The following is a 20,057-nucleotide window of genomic DNA, read 5'->3' on the forward strand; positions in this document are numbered from 1 at the left end:
ATTGAAAGGATTCTGGTTTGATTCCGGTCAGGTCACGTGCCCAGGTTTTGAGTTTGATCCCCAGTAGGGGTGCTTGTGGGAGGCAGCCGATCATCGTTTCTCCCCCACATCAATGTTTCTCTCTTTCTCTCTCACCCTTCCTCTATCTGTTTTTCTTTTTTTTTTTTTAATTTAAAATCAATTTTTTAAAAAAAAACAGATACCTTGATATATTGCTAGTGGAACAAATTGACAACATCCTTCTGAAGGGTAAATTGCCCATATACTGTATATTAAAACTAAAATGTTCATACTGTTTAATTCAGTAATCATACTCCTAGTAATTTATCATAAGGAAATCAGTTCAAAAATAAATATCAATATACATGCACAAAAATTTTAATATTTATAACAAACCAGAAAAATCTAGTTTCAATGTATATCCACTCCCTAGACAATTTTCTGGTCACCCAGAAATCTAAATATCTATTCTATGTAATAGTTTCATAGTAAAGTGTTTTTTGGCGGAAAAAAAATATAAATTATATATGTTGTAATTTTCGTTACAGTGTAAACTCTGTATAAAAGGATATTACTTGGAATGTAAAAAGGAGAAGTAAAGTCATTTGTAAAATTTTGTTTTAAAAATAGAATTTTAGTTGTATTTGATTTCAGCATTTAAAATAATGCTTGTCCTCTCTTTCAGGTGTTTTTGCCTGGCTTTCTGTCCAGCAATCTATATTATAAATATTTGAATGATCTCATCCATTCGGTTCGAGGGGATGAATTTCTGGGAGGGAATGTTTCACTGACTGCTCATGGCTCTGTTGGTGCTCCTGACGACTCTCACCAGGGTGGTTCTGACAGCTCAGCATCTCAGGTATTCACCAATTTGCCTCTGCCATTAGAAAAGAAAGGTGTACAAATCCTTTCCTTTAAATACCAGTTACAGATCCCATTTGTAAGTTTTAAGTTGTTGAAGAAACAAAGGTGAAATAAAATTAGCCTCCTTACTATATATTCTAATCAAAGTATTTGTGTATATTATAATGTAAGGTATCATGCTGTTTCAGGCCATTTTCCTGCTTGACACTAGCTGTTCCTTTCAATAATCACAAAATATAATACACATTTATAGCCTCTGAAGAGCTCTTTATGCAATTGTTTGGGATGCATTTTATAAAATAATTGAGTGAACTGTTAGATTTCTTATTGTGTATTTCACTGAAGAGCTTTTGATTTCATTTGAATTATAGTGCTATTGTATATTTCCTAATCTCTGGTTTGGTTTTGGAGTGCTCTCATATCTCAGACCTTACTTGAGTCTCCCCAAAATCACAGGAAGTGGGTTATCCTCAAGAGAAGAGATCTAAAGAGGTATTAAGAAGTTAACTGCCTTTATTGAAGTCACACAGCAAGTGCGAGAGCCAGAACTCTATTTCCTGTCTAGTGTTTCTCACCACAAGTTTAATAATATAGCATAATTATTTTTTCATCTCTTTTGACAAATAATACTTTGAATTTTTGACACTGGGCCTTGGACAAATTTTCTTAATTTATAAAACGGAACTATTTTATTGCTATTAATAGGCTCTCCTTGTACATTTCCCTGCTCTTAAGGTTACCTTGGAGCTAACATGCTGCATGTGGTTGCCACTTTGTTTTTCATACAGGCTGGATGGAATGTTTTGGGCTTTAAGGCACTTTAAAGACCTAGGTGTTAACTATAAAATATATTTTTACATTTATAATATACATACAGAAAAGTTGGCGCTATCATAACTATATACAGTTTGAAGACTTCTCATAGACAGAACTACCCACATAAGCAGCATCCAGATTAAGAAACAGGACTTTATCAGTATGTCAGAAACTCTCTTATATCCCCTTCCGGTCACTAGCCTCCCCCTGCAAGGGTGGTTACAATCCAACTTTTGATGGCCTAGGTTAGTGTGATCTGTTCTTGTCATTTTATAACTGTGTGTCTTATTTTTATTTTTTGTGTGTGTACAGATTTATTGAGATATAATTCATATACCATACAATTCACCCATTTACATTGTATAATTCTATGGCATTTAGTATACTTACAGAGTTGCTTAACTGTCACCACAATCCATTTTAGAACATGGTTTTCACCCTGGAAAAAACCTTGTATCCTTAAACTGTCACCCTCCAAATCTCCCATTTCTGCAGGCTACTGCTCTGTGTCCATTGATTTGCTTATTCTAGATATTTCATATAAATGGACCCAAATGACGTGGTCTTTTGTGACTAGCTTATTTTACTTAGCATAATGTGGTTTTTTGCTTAGCATAATATTTTAAAGTTTTAACCTGTTAAGCATGTAAAAATTTTATTCCTTATTATGGCTAAATCATACTATAGTCCATCATGCAGACACAGCCACATTTTGTTTATTCATCAGTTGATGAATATTTGGGTTTTTTTTTTTACCTTTGGCTCTCCTATCTAATAAAAGAGTAATATGCAAATTGACCATCACTCCAACACACAAGATGGCTGCCCCCATGTGGTCAAAGATGGCTGCCCCCATGTGGACACAAGATGGCCACCACAAGATGGCCAGCAGGGGAGGACAGTTGGGAGGCACCAGGCCTGCAAGGGAGGGCAGTTGGGGGCTATCAGGCCAGCAGGGGAGGGCAGTTGGGAGGGACCAGGTCTGCAAGGGAGGGCAGTTAGGGGTGACCAGGCCTGCAGAGGAGGGAAGTTGGGGGCGACCGGGCCTGCAGGAAAGGGCAGTTGGGGGATACCCAGGTCTGCAGGGGAGAGCAGTTGGGGGGGACTAGGCCTGCAGGGGAGGGCAGTTAGGGGTGACCAGGACTGCAGGGGAGGGCAGTTAGGGGCAAACAGGCTGGCAGGGGAGCCGTTAGGCGTCAATCAGGCTGGCAGGGGAGTGGTTAGGGGGTGATCAGGCTGGCAGGCAGAAGCGGTTAGGGGCAATCAAGAAGGCAGGCAGGCGAGCAGTTGGGAGCCAACAGTCCTGGATTGTGAGAGGGTAGTTGGACATCCCTCTAGGGGTCCCAGATCGAAGAGGATGCAGGCTGGGCTGAGGGACACACACACACACACACACACACACACACACACACCCGTGCACGAATTTTGTGCACCGGGCCCCTAGTTAATGAATAACTAGAGGCCCGGTGCACAAAATTCGTGCACAGGTAGGGTCCCTTGGCTTGGCCGGATTGGGGCCGATCTGCATCAGCCTGTCGGGGCGGGGGTGGGGGAGGCATGGAGGTTGGCCGGCCGCGGGAGGTTGGCTGTGAGTGCACACTGACCACCAGGGGGCAGCTCTTGCATTGAGTGTCTGCCCCCTGGTGGTCAGTGTGCTTCATAGCTACCGGCCAGTCATAATGGTCGCAACGGTTGCTTAGGCTTTTATATATACGTATACAAGTTTTTGTATGGATATATGTTTTCATTTCTGTCATGTTTATACGTAGGAATAGAAGGGCTGAATCAGTTGATAACTATTTAACTCTGTCTTGATTACTGTTGCTTTGTAATAACTTTTGAAATCAGAAGTGAAATTCCTCCAACTTAGTTCTTTTTCAAGATTGTTTTGACTATTTGGAATCCTCCTATTTCCATTTGAATTTTAGGATCAGCTTGTTCATTTCTATGAAGAAGCCAGTAAAGATTCTGATCAAGATTGCAGTGACTCCATAGATTCATTTGGGGGTATTGCCATCTTAACAATATTAAATATTTTGGTCCATGAACATGGATATCTTCTCACTTACTCAAATCTCTTTTAATTTCTTTCAACAATATTTTGTAGTTTTCAAGTGTAAGTTTTTTATTCTAAAAAAAGCATTCCTAAATAGTTTATTTTTTGATGCTATTATAAATGGAATTGTTTTCTTAATTTCATATTCATATTATAAGTGTATAGAAATGCAAGTAATTTTTTTTTGAGGTAAAATTCATTTAACATAACTTAGCCATTCAGTGACATTTTGAATGTTCACAGTGTTATGCAGTCATCACCACTATCTGGTTCCAGAGTTTTACATCGTCCCAAATGGAAACCTCATGCCCATTGAACAGTCACTTCCCATGGCCACTTATGTTTTCTTCTAAGTTTTAGGCCTTTGATCCATTTTGAGTTAATTTTGTATATTATGTGAGGTGGGGTCCAACTTTATTCTTTTGCATGTGGACATCCAGTTTTCCCAGCATCATTTATTGAAAAAAACTATTCTTTCACTATTGAATGGTTTTAGCAACCTTGTCGAAAGTCATTTAACTAACTAGATATATGAGTGTATTTCTGGACTCTCAATTCTACTCTATTACCCTACCTATATGTCTACCCCTTTGCCAGTACTATATTGTTTTGATTACTATGGCTTTGTAAGTTTTAAAATCAGGAAGTATTTGTCCTTCAACTTTGTTTTTATCATTTGCAAGATTGTTTTGGTTATTCTGAGTTCCTTGCAGTTTCAAATGTAAATTTTGGGATCAGCTTTTTCATTTTGATCAGGATTACACTGAATCTGTAGATTGCTTTGGGAGTATTGTCATCTTAACAATTGTAAGTCTTCCAGTCCATGAATATGGAATGACATTCTATCTAATTTAGGTTGTCCTTAATTCCTTCCAGCAACATTTATAGTTTTCAGAGTATAAGTTGTATACCTTCTTGGATCCGTTTATTCCTAAGAATTTTTTTCTTTTTGATGCTATTACAAATAGGATTGTTTTTTATTTAATTTTTCAATTACAGTTTACATCAATATTCTTTTATATTAGTTTCAGATGTATAGCAGAGTGGTTTAGACAATCATATACTTTACAAAGTGATCTCCCTGGTATTTCAAGTACCCACCTGGCACTGTACAGAGTTATTGCAGTATTATTGACTATATTCCCTATGCTGTACTTTACATCCCCATGACTGTTTTGTAACTACCAATTTGTACTACTACTTTTTTTAATCCTGACCTGAGGATTTTTTTTTTCATTGATTGTTAGAAAGAGTGAAAGGGAGGGAGAGAGATACATTAGTGTCAAAGAGACACATAGATTGATTCCCAACTGTGGGGCTGGGGATCAAACCTGCAATCCAGGTACATGCCCTTGACTGGGAGTCAAACCCTCAACCCTTCAGTGTGCAGGCCTGCGATTCTGTAATTTTTTATATTTTTTTAATATCAAGACCTGGGTAATACTAAGTTGTGATTATATTTATTTGTCAGTTGCTTATTGCTGAGAGGGTTCTTTTATTTATTTATTTAATTTATTTTTAAATAAATCTTTATTGTTCAGATTATTACAATTGTTTCTCCCCCCCCCCCATATCTCCCCTCCACCCAGTTCCCTCCCTTCCCTCTGCCCTTACCTCCCCACCTCGCTATCCTTATCCATAGGTGTATGATTTTGTCCAGTCTCTTCCCATACCCCCCACACAGACACCCCCTTCCCCCTGAGAATTATCAATCCACTCCCATTCTATGCCCCTGATTCTATTATGTTCACCAGTCTATTCTGTTCTTCAGATTTTTAATTCACTTGACTTTTAGATTCACTTGTTGATAGGTATGTATTTGTTGTTCATAATTTTTATCTTTACTTTTTTCTTCTTTTTCCTCCTTTTAAATAATACCTTTCAGCATTTCATGTAATACTGGTTTGGTGGTGATGAACTCCTTTAGCTTTTTCTTATCTGTGAAGCTCTTTATCTGCCCTTCAATTCTGAATGATAACTTTGCTGGGTAGAGTAGTCTTGGTTGTAGGTTCTTGCTATTCATCACTTTGAATATTTCTTGCCATTCCCGTCTGGCCTGCATAGTTTCTGTTGAGAAATCAGCTGATAATCGTATGGGTGCTCCCTTATAAGTAACTAACTGTTTTTCTCTTGCTGCTTGTAAGATTCTCTCTTTGTCTTTTGCCCTTGGCATTTTAATTATGATGTGTCTTGGTGTAGTCCTCTTTGGATTCCTCTTGTTTGGGGTTCTGTGCGCTTCCTGTACTTGTAAGTCTATTTCTTTTACCAAGTGGGGGAAGTTTTCTGTCATTATTTCTTCTAATAGGTTTTCAGTGTCTTGCTCTCTTCTTCTGGCACCCCCATTATTCTGATGTTGGTACGCTTGAAGTTGTCCCAGAGGCTTCTTACACTATCTTCTACTTTCTGAATTCTCTTCTCTTCTTACTTTTCTGGAGGCGTGTCCTTTGCCTCTTTGTATTCCAAATCTTTGACTTGATTCTTGCGTTCCTCTAGTCTGCTGCTGGGTCTCTGTATAGTATTTTTTATTTCAGTCAGTGTATGTTTTATTTCTAGTTGGACCTTTTTCATATCCTCGAGGGTCTCATTAAATTTATCGGCTTTTTCCATGAAATTCTTGAAAAACCTTATAACTGTGGTTTTGAACTCTATGTCCAGTCGTTTGTTCTCCTCCATTTCTTTTGTTTGGGATCTGTTTCCTTGCCTCCTCATTTTTGCTGCTTTCCTGAGTTGGTAGGGTAGCTTTGTGTCCTATTGGTTCCACGGGTCAGCCTCCCAGTTACCTGAGGTGGATGCTCTTGGTGCACCCCTTTGTGGACTGTGCTGTAGTTAAGTCTTGATTGTTGTTGGTGTCACTGGGAGGAATTGACCTCCAGGCCAATTGGCTATGAGGACCCGCTGTGTCTATAAAGGAAGAATCGCTGTGCTGGAGACACGATTATGGGCCGGGACTTGTTGCAGTAGGGCTTTGGCGCTCACTGAGTCTGCCTCTGGAATGTGTCCCTATGCGAGTGGTTGAAATCTGGTGTCGTCTCACACCGACCACTAGATGCCCTCGTTTCTGGATCTCCAATGGGGTGCAGGTCAGCTACTGTCTGAGGCCACTCAGCAGGAGTTACAGCAAAAACTGCAGTTTTCTCCTCTTAGCTTGGGTGGTTTTGGAGCAGTCTGACTGGAGCTGCAGTTTATTTGGTTAAGCTGCCTCAGGGCAGGCCATTTATATGCAAAAGCTGCTGTTTGGAGCCTGGGCGGGTGTGTAGAATGTACAGGGCGGGTCTCAGGGCGTCGCTAGGCTGGGGCGTGGTAAACAGCAATGGCTGCTAGTCTACTTTTTCTGCCCTTTCTGCCTTTTTGCGTTTCCAAGCCCCTGTGTCCCGTGCTCCAGCGCAGTAAACACTGATTTCTGGGCGCACCTCAGCAAGAAAGTCACTTTCACTTTCCCACACGATGGCTGAGAGTCCAGCTTCACCCCGTAGGTGTCTGGGTCCCCCGCGCATCCCCAGAAACTGGATTTCAGAGTGATCGGGAGCTTATCTTCCTTCGGGTTGGAAAAAAAGCCGCGCATCCCGTCGCCCGCCACCAGCCCGATTCACGCGCCTCCATACCTCAGCCCTTCTGCGTTTGTTCTTTCTTTTTCCTTCTTAATTGTAAATCTACCATTCAGCCAGCTTTCCCGTGGTTCTGGGTGGTAGAAGCTTTGTCTTTTAGTTGTATTTTTGAAATTGTTGTGCGCGGCGCAGTTTAGTTGTTTAACTTTGCCGCCATCTTGGTTCCTCTCCCTGAGAGGGTTCTTAATGAAAACTTTCTTCTAGCAGTTAATTAAGACTAGGCAATTGAAGTTTTGCAGTTCAGCATTTGTGCTTACGTTGTTTTTCCTGAATTTGTAAATATTTTTTAAAGCTTTCCCTCAAGCTATCACTTCTTTTATCTTGTATTGGATCAAATTCTTTCTTTCCAGAAATGTTTTTGATATTTATTCTTTTCTTTCTTTTTTTAAAATTTATTTTATTTATTTATTTTGAGGTCTGGGAGAGCAAACCTTCCATATCCTCCTATTCTAAAAACATTATGGAACATTGATTACATGTAATTAATCTTTTTTTAAATATTTTTTATTGATTTTTAGAGACGAACTGAGAGGGGTAGAGAGATAGAAACATCAATGAGAGAGCCCTAGTTGGTTTGGCTCAGTGGATAGAGCACCATTCTGCGGACTGAAGGGTCCCAGGTTTGATTCTGTTCAAGGGCAATTGCCCAGGTTGCAGGCTTGATTCCCAGTAGGGGGTGTGCAGGAGGCAGCCAATCAATGATTCTCTCTCATCATTGATGTTTCTACCTCTCTCTCCCTCTCCCTTCCTCTCTGAAATCAATTTTTAAAAATATATTTAAAAAAGAAAAAGAAAAGAAACATTATTGAGAGAGAAACATCATTGATTGGTTGCCTCCTACACGCCTCCTATTGGGGATCAAATCCGCAACCCGGGCATGTGCCCTGACAGGGAGTTGAATTGGTGACCTTTTGGTTTATGGGTTGACCCTCAACCACTGAGCCACACCAGCCAGGCTAATCAAATTTTTTTTAATTCATCATTGATAATACATAGAACTATAATTGCTTTTTGTGTGTCATCTACCTTCAACTTTACTAAATTGATGTTAGCTCTAATAGTTTTCTTGTGGATTATTTAGGATTTTCTATATATAAGATCACGTCATTTGTGAATAGAAAGTTTTCTTTCTATCCACTTCGGGTGCCTATTATTTCCTTTTCTTGCCTAATTGCTCTAGCTAGAACTTCCAGGGGGAAAGCTTTCAGTTTTTTATCAATTAGTAAGATGTTCAGAGTGGGTTTTTCATGAATAAATGCTCTTTATGAAGTTGAGGAAGGTCTCTACTATTCCTAATTTGTTGAATGTTCTTTTATCAAGAAAGTGTGTTGAGCCCTAGACAGTTTGATTCAGTGGATAGAGCGTTGGCCCACAGACTGAAGGGACCCAGGTTAGATTCCGGTCAAAGACTCATACCTTGGTGTAGGTTCGATCCCTGGCCCTGTTTGGAGTGTGTGCAGGAGGCAACCAATCTATGTGTTTCTCTCACATTGATGCTTCTCTCTCTCTGTCTTGTCCCCTCCCTTCCACTCTCTCTAACAATCAATGGAAAAATATCATCAGGTGAAGATTTAAAAAAAAATAGATTTTTTAAAATTGATTTCAGGGAGGAAGGGAGAGGGAGAGATAGAAACATCAATGATGAGAGAGAATCATTGATCGATTGCCTCCTGCACGCCCCCTACTGGGGATAGAGTCCACAACCCGGCATGTGCCCTTGACCGGAATCGAACCCTGGACCCTTCAGTCCGCAGACCAACACTATCCACTGAGCCAACCCAGCTAAGGCCGCAGGTGAAGATTTAAAAAAGGGGGGAGGAAGTATGTTGGGTTTTGTCAAATGCTTTTTCTGTATTAGCTGAGATGATTGTGCAGGCTTTTCGTTTTTACTCTCGAAACGTTAATTGACTATCAGTTGTTAAACCAAGCTTGCATTCCTGGGATAAATCCCACTTGGTTGTGGTGTATAATTATTTCCGTATGTTTCTGGATTTGGTTTGCTAGTATTTTATTGAGGATTTTGGGTCTACACTACAGAGATTGGTCTGGTTTGGGAATCTGAGTAACAATGGTCTCATAGAAGTATTCCCTCTCCTTTATTCTGATGCTTCTTTTCTTATTTTATTTTTTTGTTGTTGCTGTTAATCCTCATCCCAGGATATTTTTTCATTGATTTTTAGGGAGAGGGGAGACAGAGAGAAACATCAATGTGAGAGAGACACATCGATTGGTTGCCTCCTACATGCACCCCAACCAGGACTGGGGAACCTGCAACCAAAGTACGTGCCCTTGACTGGAATCGAACCCAGGACCCGTTCAGTCCAAGGGCCAACGCTCTATCCACTGAGCCAAACCGGCTAGGGCTCTTTTCTTTTTAATTCTGTGCCCTTTTGGCTACAAAAAGAGAGCTCTTTCCTCACCTTCACCCCCAAAGAATGTTTATAAGTATCTGTTCAATTATTTATTTTATTAATTTAACCTATACCTAGTTGTGGATATTAGGCGTGTTTCTGTCTTTTGTTATTTTAAATAATGCTGCAGTGAATAATCTTGTATATAAGTCATTTTGCATGAGCATCTGTAATTGAATTTTTAGAAGTGGAATTTCTGGGTCAAACCATGGCTCTGTATTTCATAGATCTATCAATTTTGACTTGCTTTTTATGTGGGAGTGAGGAGTGGGGACATAGAATGGTGAAGGGGAACTTATTACACTTATTTAACTGGTTAATTTAGAAAGTTAACTTGAGCTTCTCTTTTGTCACATGGCCTCACTGAGAATCAGAAGCATTCAGGTTTATCTTGTAAAAGTTGGGTGTCACATGTATTAGTTAAGATGCATATGCATGGGTGGATGGGAGTTTTGCACAGATGGGAACATAATGCTGTAAGGCAGCACATTTGTGGGAACTTGAGAAAAACATTTGGCATGTGAGTGCATATAGTGGGCATTTTAATATTGTGCTTTCCCCCTGTAGTTATATATTGATGTTACATTTCAAAATCATTGCTGTTTTATCACAGTAATGATGGGTTAAGTGAAAATTACATGTATTTCAAACACTGAAGATTTGTACCAATCTGTCATATTCCAAACCCAGGAGTTATTTGATTCCTAAATAATATACCACTAATTTTACAATTTCTGTTGTAGTCCAGTATGAAAAAAGCTAGTGTTAAAATTCTGAAAAATTTTGATGAAGCAATAATTGTGGATGCTGCAAGTCTGGATCCGGAATCTTTATATCAACGGACGTATGCAGGGTAAGCTTGGCACATGTCTAGAATTTTATCAAGTATATTAAATTTTTCATCTTTTTTCATTTTAATCTAAGCTATTTTAATCTATAATTATGTGCACAAAAGGTTTACATATAGTATGCAGTAGAACATGGTGAGAGTGAAGGCTTAGGAATGACTTCCTGGGTTTTAGTCTTGTCTCAGCCTCTTATTGGCAAACTACTTCATCTCTTTGTGTCTCAGTTTTCATCTATAAAGTGAGGATAATATTACTACTTCATTGGGTTGTTGATGGTATTAAATGAGATCACACATAAAAGAATTTAGCACATGGCCTGGTATCAGTAAGCACTCCACAAATATTACATCATTATTCCATCACCGTAGGCGATATTGATGAGGTGTCATGTTTGTGTGGTATGTTTTGGGCTGTCTCATCCATATTTCATTTGATTCATATGTTAGCGATTTCAAAGTTCCTGTCTTAAAAGCAAAAAGAAAAATACAGTACAAAGATGCCAATATCATCTATATGGACTGTATAACAATACTTGGAAAATGGAATAAAATTGTTCCTTTGTATTTTATTCATACTATAACAAAAAGATAGTGATTCATAGGATATGCCACTTATTAAACTTCACTACAGATCAAATCATAAAATCATTCCTCTTCCCTAAAGATGGCTTGATTAACACATAAGCCTGTGTAAAGGCGTAATGACTCCACCCCAATCCCAGGCCTAGCAGTGCCACATAAAAGGGATTTCAACATGCTTAATTGTTTTTCTCTGAAAGTAACAATGATAGTTGAGAGAAGGAGTCTGAAAGGTACAGGTACTTGAGGTAAATGAAAGGTCCTTGGATCACATTGTTTTTGGAAAGCACACCTCAGCTGTGTCGGCATTGTAGTGAGCTTTATTTCTTCTTTTAGGAAATGGTGGACAGTAAGCTTAGATGAGTTAATTTCCAAAGATATTTATTCTTAAGGAATGGTTGGCTCATTTGTTTAAAACCTTGCTTAAGAAAGTATCAATTGCAATGTTTTACTTTCATAGATGTTTTTGTGTATAAAATATAACTTTTTGTGAATTTTATTTTATTTTTAACTTTCATTCTTTTCCATCACCATTTATCCCCTCTATGCCCTCTTTCACCTCCACCTCCCACCCCTGCAATCAACACACTGTTGTCCATGCCCATGAGTTCTCTTTTTTTCTAATTTATAAAGTGGGTCATAAGTAGAGATGATTTTTCTCCCATCTTTAAAGTTAGTTTCCAGTGTTTGTTTTAATTTTGTGATTTCAGCATCTTCCTGAAATTTCTATCAAGGCAAACAAATTGTAGCAGTTGGGATAGTGAAGCTTATATATGAAGTGATGGCTTATTAGGAAGGCTTTCTCTAAAATAAGATCCACTTTGCCTGAAAGGAGATAATATAGAGACATCATAAAATCTGTTTTTCTTCTTTTAATTAACTTTTAAGTACAAATATATTAATCTGTAATAATAAAAGCATAATATGCTAATTAGACTGGACGACCTTCCGGACAAGCCAGGGCTGCAGCTGCAGGATGGAGGCAGCGGCCGTGGCTGCAAGGGAGGGATGCAGGCAGCCGCCATTGCTGCGAAGGCCTACTCTTGCACGAATTTCATGCATCGGGCCTCTAGTGTCTTATAAAAATTAATTTGTAGATAAGGCTAATGTCTCTTTGATCACACACCTGTTCTTATTTTCTCATCTTCCTCCTCATTATTACATTATAGTGTATTTTTTGTTTGCTTATTTTTATGTAGTTAATATTACACTGTATGTATCTTATGCTTTCATTCTTAGTGAGTTTTGTAGATTTTTCTGTTAGTGTATATAGATTTACCTCATTTTAACTGTGTCATAGTTTCTATATGTAATTTTAATTATAACTTATAACTCTGACAAAATATTCCACATAATGTGTTGTGCCACTATTTGATCATTTTGATATCGAGTGTTTCAGTTGTTTTTATTTTTCACTTTTATACCCAGTATAGCAAAGCACTTCCTTTTATATACTTCCTTGTACCAAAAAGCAGATTTGAAATTTTAATAAATCTTACTAATTTACCATTAAAAGTACCTGTACATTTTACATTCTTATCAGTCATTAATAAAGGTACTAATTTTCCCCACATCCTTGTCAGTGCTAAATAATATCAAACTTTACATTTCTTTTACCAATCTTGTATTATTGCTCATGAGATAGAGCTTCTTTTGGCATGTTTGTTGGTTGTTGAGGTGTTTCTTCTGTGCATTGACTATCTCGTTTTCACATTTTTCTGTTGGGTGATTTTTTTGAAATATATTTTTATTGATTTCAGAAAGGACAGGAGAGGGAGAGAAAGATAGAAACATCAATGATGAGAGAAAATCATTGATTGGCTGCCTCCTGCATGCCCCCTACTGGGGATCTAGCCCACAATCTACCCCTACCAGGAATCAAACCGCGGTAGATGCTCAACCATTGAGCCACACCAGCTGGGCTGTTGGGTGATTTCATGATGACTTGTTGGAATTCTGTATGTTTATGAATATTAATTATTTGTTAGTAGTAGTCTCTTAAAAATAAGACCTTCTACTGTGTTCTCTGCCTTTTAACTTTGCATTTTTACTACAGCTTTATAGCATACTATATACTAGTAATTATATGTTGCTCTAGTTTTATAAGACATTTTGTCCTACCTTTTTATCTCTTCTTTTACAAAGTTACCTTGGCTATTCTTGTGTCTTTTCTCTTCTCTTTGAATTTTAGAAATGTGAATTGCCTTTTAACTCGGCATATTTCATAAATCTTTTTAGGATTTTGAATAGAATTGCGTTGAATTAAAGATTATTTTGCTTTCTATTTAAAATAAGCCTCACTTTGAATAACATGAGATACTTAAAATTGATTTTTTCTTTTTAATTTAAAGTTAATTGTTAGAAATTATATTCTTCTCATACTTACATAGGAAGATGACATTTGGAAGAGTCAGTGATGTGGGGCAGTTCATCCGAGAATCTGAGCCTGAACCTGATGTAAAGAAATCAAAAGGTTTGTGCTGTTTTTATACTTAATATTAAGCCTTTACTCAAATTAGTCATTGACTGTAAGTGAAGGATCCTTTAAGATTTAAACTGTTTATTTTGTGAAATAATTGCCATATATTTCACCTTGCTATTTATAGTCATAAGTGAATACAAGGATTTCATGTAATCACAGGTCTATATAGTCTCTCTCTCTCTCTCTGTGAATCAGTTATTGAACTTGCTTTACCATTCAGAAGACATCTATATGAAAAAATATTTAGCACTTCTTTATTTAATGATGAAATACCCAATCCAGATTGGATTTGAGATTTATCTTGGGGTCCTTTATCTTGTTAAATTTTCTCCAAATTGCTGAAAGTTATTATGAAATATATGTGTGAAATATTAGTAGGTGAAATTCAAATCCTTTGTTTAATTGGCAGAAGAGTACTTGATCAATTCCAAGAGTTAAACACAAATCCTTTTTTGTTGTTGTTGTTGTTGTTAATCTTCACCCAAGAATATTTTTCCATTGATTTTTAGAGAGTGGAAGGGAGAGGGAGAGACAGAGAGAAACATCTATGTGAGAGAGACATATTGATTGGTTGCTTCCTGCATGCACCCACAACCAGGGCTGGGCATCTTGAGCCTGCAACCGAGGGATGTGCCCTTGATTAGAATCAAACCTGATACCCCTCAGTCCATGGGCTGATGCTCTATCCACTGAGCCAAACCAGATAGGGCAACACACATCCTTTTTGACTAATTATTCAGTGTAATTGGACTGACTGAATTGTCTTGAGTAAAAGATACTGACTTTTATAAGAAGAAAATGCTCCATTTTGATGTATGTTTAAAATTAAGAGCTGTTACTAATTTTTCCTATTGAATTTAATAGGACTGCATCCCTATTATGTTTATCTTATTTTTTAATGCAACTGTTGTTTGACTAATGAATCATGCCACTTATGTTGATGAACAATCTCCTTGTGGATTAGATATACATTGATAGAGTATGCAAAAAATACAATTATTAAAATAATATATACCAAAAAAGGAGCCTGTTTCACCTTATTAGTTTATCCAAATAATTTATTTTTATTTTCTGTTTTGCCAGAGAAGTCTGAGCTACACAATTGGGGAAAATGTAAAGACTAAAGGAAGTACCGTATTTTCCGGCGTATAAGACGACTGGGCGTATAGAAGATTTTCCTGGGTTAAAAAGTCATCTTATACGCTGGAAAATACGGTATACAACAGTTAATTCATTAAATAATTTTTAGTGCCACTGTAGTCATATGCTCAGGGCAGGTTAGGAGATACAGTTCTTGCCATTAAGAAACTCAGTCTTGTAGTGTCTCTTATTGGGTAAAAGATGAATACCAGGACAAGGTACTGGTGGCCTTGGAGCAGAGGAAGTGCTAGAGAACCTCTGGGAGGTACTGGCCAGGAAGCATTCTGCATTGTAGAGTAGCTTCTGTCAGCGGGGATAATAGAGTCTCTAATATTAATAGAATCTCCGAGCTGTTTTGGGTTTTTTAAGCTGGTCTTATTCCTCTGACAGTTCATGAAGAAGTATTACTGCTCTAGAGTATTTGCTGTTTGTTTTATGTGAATTAAAGTATATTATAAGTAGTTAAAGATATATAAGAAAACTTTCCCCATAATAATATCTCTGCTCATTCTGTTCCTTTAGTCTCTTCATTTGATTTATTCATTAATTCTAAAATATGAATGCCTGCTATATGCATCTGCCATTCTAGGTATTGGGGAGAAAATAAAATTCTTGCCCTCAGGAGTTATATTACAGTGGAAGAGACAGTAAGTAGATAAACACAGGCAGGGCATGTGCATGTGTTTATATACTTACACATAAGCATATGCAAGCAGAGCAAGCAACTGGAAGTGTGGCGGGGGGTGCTCTTTTAGCAGTGGTTGTCAGGAGAGGTCTCACAATGAGGTAGCATTTTGAGTAGAGACCCAAGTAAAATGGGGCAATAAGCCTTGGCAGTTTCTGGAGGGAAGGGTGTTCTTGGCAGAAGGAACAATAGAGGCCCTGAAGTTTAAGAGCTCAGGGAAGAGCAAGGCCCATGTCTGAAGAGGAGTGAGGAAAAGGATAGGCGGCAGAAGGCAAATGAGCGTGCGGGGTTACCACACACCATGGTAGGGACTTTAAAGTGCAGGGGACACATTGCAAGTTGGAGCAGGGCAGTACCATGATGCAATTTATGTTTTAAAGGGGTGGTTTTGTTTGTTTTTTAATATATTTTATTGATTTACAAGAGGAAGGGAGAGGGATAGAGAGTTAGAAACATCGATGAGAGAGAAACATCGATCAGTCGCTTCCTGCACACTCCCCACTGGGTATGTGCCCGCAACCAAAGTATATGCCCTTGACCAGAATCGAACCTGGGACCCTTGAGTCCGCAGACCAACGCTCCAGCCACTGAGCCAAACCGGTCAGGACTAAAGGGGTGGTTTTAACAGATGTTTGGAAAATAGAGTGTAGGAGTTTAAGAGGAAAAGTAGGGCAGCAACATTCTTTCCATGTTCTACGTAAGGCGTGGTGGTGGATTCGGTAGTGGAAGAATGGCTAAATTTGGGTTATATTTGAAGGTATAGGCAATAGGATTGTATCTCCAACAGCAAGCCCATCCATTGAGTTACTTGCGTTATTAATTTGAGACATGCCTATGTAGAGCAATGACTAGTCATGTCTGCAGTTGACGAAATAAGTCTGTATACCTGGTGCTTCCTTTAGTTGTTCAGATGTCTCTTTAAGTGATGTATTTTTGGGGTGTGTTTTTTTTTGGCAAGTAAATGATGTAATGTAGGAGCCTGCAGATTCAGTTCATTCACTCAGAAGGCACTTAAATGATTCCTGGGTGCGGACTCTGTAGATGCCAAAGATATAAACAGGAAGATGTTCCCAGTAGTCTCGATTTATTTTAATCTAGTTTACTCCCATTTTTTGTGACCCTGACTTGCTAAGTCTATCACCTAGCTTTCCTATAAAATGTCTAACCTTCTGGATTTTTTTTTTGGGGGGGGGGTTGTATTATTTAGTTTATTCCTTTTTTTCCTGTATTTCTTATAAACTCATAATTGTACCTGAGGTCTTGATGATTTGGTTAGAGTGCATCTAGGTGATGTTGTGTATGGTATTTTTAAAAGGATACACTCAAAAGTATAGCATGAGGAGAGGGAGGTACCTTTTACTTTTCGGTATAGCCTTTTCCTTTACTTTTTTAATTTTCTTAACCGGCATGTTTTGCTGCTTAATCACCCACCCATCTCTTTCCCCCCCTGCCTTCCTATCAACTCTTGGCTGTATGTAACCTATCAGTACCCCCTGTCTACCTTTCACCACTCCTCCTTCCACTGACTAAGCTCTCTCTGAAGTCTCTTCCCTGTTAGGGCCTCCACATAGCTGTTTCCTGGCCATGGAGACTTCATGGCTTTCACAACGACTGGATCCTTCTCATCGCAGCATTCTCCCTTCAGAGAGGACTCCCCAGCCCAAATGAACTACGTCGTTCGGACCATTAACATACCACTTCTTCATTTTCCTAGTCACTGTCTGAACTTATTTTATAAGAGAAAGTTTGTTTATAAAGTCACAGAGGTAGAAGTGAATTGTAGAAGAAGTGGGTTCAGGAAACAAGTGACAGAGGCAAATGAGGGGCTCTGGGAGCTTAGGGGAGAGGAGGGTTTGGAAAAGGAGGGGCGGGAAAGGTGTCGGCATGCTTCCCAGAGGGAGGGTGCTGAAGCTGTCTTGCTCACTTATTGCATCCTTGTTTTATAGTCTATTTCTCTTTCATGACTAGAATATTACCTTTCTGGAAGTAGGGATTTTGTCTATCATATTTGACACTATATTCTCTGATTCAAAAATACAGCCATGCACTCATTACATACTTGTTGATTGGATTAATTAATCTAGAAGAGTTGGTAGAGATTTTCTGTCATATTTATTTTAATTATTTAATATAAAAGTCATTTTTAAAACTGACATGGACACTAAATTTTCTTATTCAGATTACTTTCTTATCTGAGACTATTCACAGAGTCACACTCCCCCTTCTCAGACCCCAATACAGTAGAGATTTCTTAGCATTTTCAAGCTCATGCAAAAGTTAGATGATATATCTGTGGTTACCACCTCCTTAATCTCTATATGAAGAAGTCAAGGGTGAGGGAAATTGTAACTTGTTAGGGATCACATGGCAGATTAAGAGCAACTCCAGCTTTGGTTCAGAATACCATTTTGACAACAGTTTGCAATTCAGCTCCACTTCTCCCTTCTCCTTTGCTGAGGGCTGCTGTAAAGTGTGTTCATTATTTGCCAGTCTATAGGTTCAATTTGGAGTTTAGACTTTAGAGAGAGAGGATGGGAGAGGGATAGAACGATTCATGAAAGAGAAATTTCATAGATTGGCTGCCTCCTGCACGCCCTCTACTGGGTATCAAGCCTCAAACCCCAGCATGTGCCCTGACCGGGAATAGAACAGAAATTGAACTGGTGACCTCTTGGTTCCTGGATCGATGCTCAACCATTGAGCCACACTGGCCAGGCCAGTTTGGGTTTTGAAACCCTGATAATAGAGCACAGAAGAAAGGGTTGACTTTGAGAAGGGTGTATCTCAGAGGCTTCTGAGAGTATGAGAACTTTGCTTGTGGGCAAGCAAGGTAAATTTAAATGTGAAAGTGTATCAAGAAGGAATTGTAAAGGATATTGTGAACATGTGGTCCCTGGAGTGGCCGTTCCTGGTGTCGGATGCAGTGGTGGGAGAGGAAGCTGCCATATATTGCAAAAGCCCTTGCATATCATACTGAGAAACTCAAGTCCTGTCATATTGGCATCAGGGATTTCTAAGCAGAATACTGACTAGATGCATTTTTCTGGCAGTAGTATAGGAATGAATTGGAGTTGAGGAAAGACTGGTATTAGAGAAACCAGTCAGGTAGTAGGTTTAGCTAATAATATAGATAGAAAAAAAGAGGATTTAAAGGTAGATAGTAGCAGGAATTAGAAAGAAGGTCAGATTTATAAGACTTCTAAGGTGGAATTTAAGAGACTGCATTTAAGGTAGAATTTGGTGACAGATTTCATATGGAAAGTAAATGAGAGGGGTAGGTTGAGTTTTTAAACATGGGTTCTCTGGATGAAAAATTATGTTTATTTTCAATAGAGGATTAAGTTAATTTCTGAGGTGGAGGATGAGAAAAAGTAGGTGGGAGACAGATGAGCTCCATTCAGAACATGTTAAGTTTGGGATGCATTTAGGAGAATTTGTAAGTATGGGTTTGACACCCAAGGACCAGTTTTCGTTATTTGCATTTTGAAGGAAGTTAAACACACAGGAGGGGATGAGTTGCCCCACCGAGCAAAGAGGGAGTAAAGAAGGCTGGGAATGGGACCCTGAGAAGCCCCAGGTTAAAGGAAGAGGGAGTACGCAGAGGAGAGTCAGAGGTGTGGGTATGAAAAGTAAAGGGGAGAGTATTAGCAAGTAGGAGCTTGTCAACAGTGTGACTCTGCAGGTGAGCCTGGAGAGAGCAGTGCATTGGGCAAAGTGACAGCCATCTGAAATGCTAGGCAGAGCATGTGATGTGGCTCTGTTGACTCTGCTTGGCCATAAAATTTAGACAGTATTCAAACTTTTAGCTAGAAATACAAATCATTAAGGGCAAAGGATCAGGTTTTGTATTTTTCATGAATGCTATGTATAGTTCTATCCCAGTCCTTGAATTAATCAGGACCTTGCCTAAGAAATAATCTACCAACCACTTGGTTAAAGGCAAAGTTAGGACTTGAACCTATTAGTATTAATGAAAGGGTAAGCTGTGTATTTCATTCATGGAGATAGAGGCTAGCCTACTGCCTTGGTGATTTTTCAGCATCTGAGTACAGTTGGAGATAGGCTTGTGTGTCTACTAGGAAGTTGAGGTGTACTATGAGTTGGACAGAGGATGACTATTTAAAACTCGACTTACCCAGCTAATTTTTCAGCATGTAGCAGCATAATCTACACTTGAAGCCCTTTTGTATAGTAGTTGCTCGGGAAGGTTTGCTTACATAAACAAGTAGATTATATCTGCTAGATTCTTACCCAAAATTAAATCTAAGCCATGGTTTGCTTTTGCTCTTTTAGTTTGCTGCAAATCTAACACCAGATGAAAGTTTCTTGTATCAAATAGAAGAAAAATCCAGAACTCAGAAACAGGTTTTCAAGGCATGATGTTTGCCAGTTAAATACTCTGTTATGGAGACATCATAATCAGTTTCTGTTAATAGTAGTATTCCTTAATGTTTTAGAGAAGATTGTACACCCCCACAAAAAAAAGAATGTCCATATCTGGAAGTAGCTTGTAACTAACAGCATTTTTAATGTCAAATTATGCATGAAATTTACATTCAACTTTGGCTTTGT

At 38.6% G+C, this 20,057-nt stretch overlaps 1 protein-coding gene across 2 annotated transcripts in view; it reads left to right on the forward strand.

Annotated features, from left to right (window-relative positions):
* Positions 1 to 20,057, forward strand: part of AKAP10 (A-kinase anchoring protein 10) — a 114,927-nt gene that overhangs the window by 72,840 nt on the left and 22,030 nt on the right. For both annotated transcript variants that reach the window (XM_079797272.1, XM_079797271.1), the window contains 3 exons: positions 686 to 859; positions 10,496 to 10,605; positions 13,569 to 13,651. In XM_079797272.1, the coding sequence (XP_079653398.1) occupies positions 686 to 859; positions 10,496 to 10,605; positions 13,569 to 13,651 (367 nt within the window). The remainder of the gene's footprint in view (positions 1 to 685; positions 860 to 10,495; positions 10,606 to 13,568; positions 13,652 to 20,057) is intronic.

Source organism: Cnephaeus nilssonii, assembly GCF_951640355.1.
Source record: "Cnephaeus nilssonii genome assembly, chromosome: 19".
Taxonomy (NCBI): Eukaryota; Metazoa; Chordata; class Mammalia; order Chiroptera; family Vespertilionidae; genus Cnephaeus; species Cnephaeus nilssonii.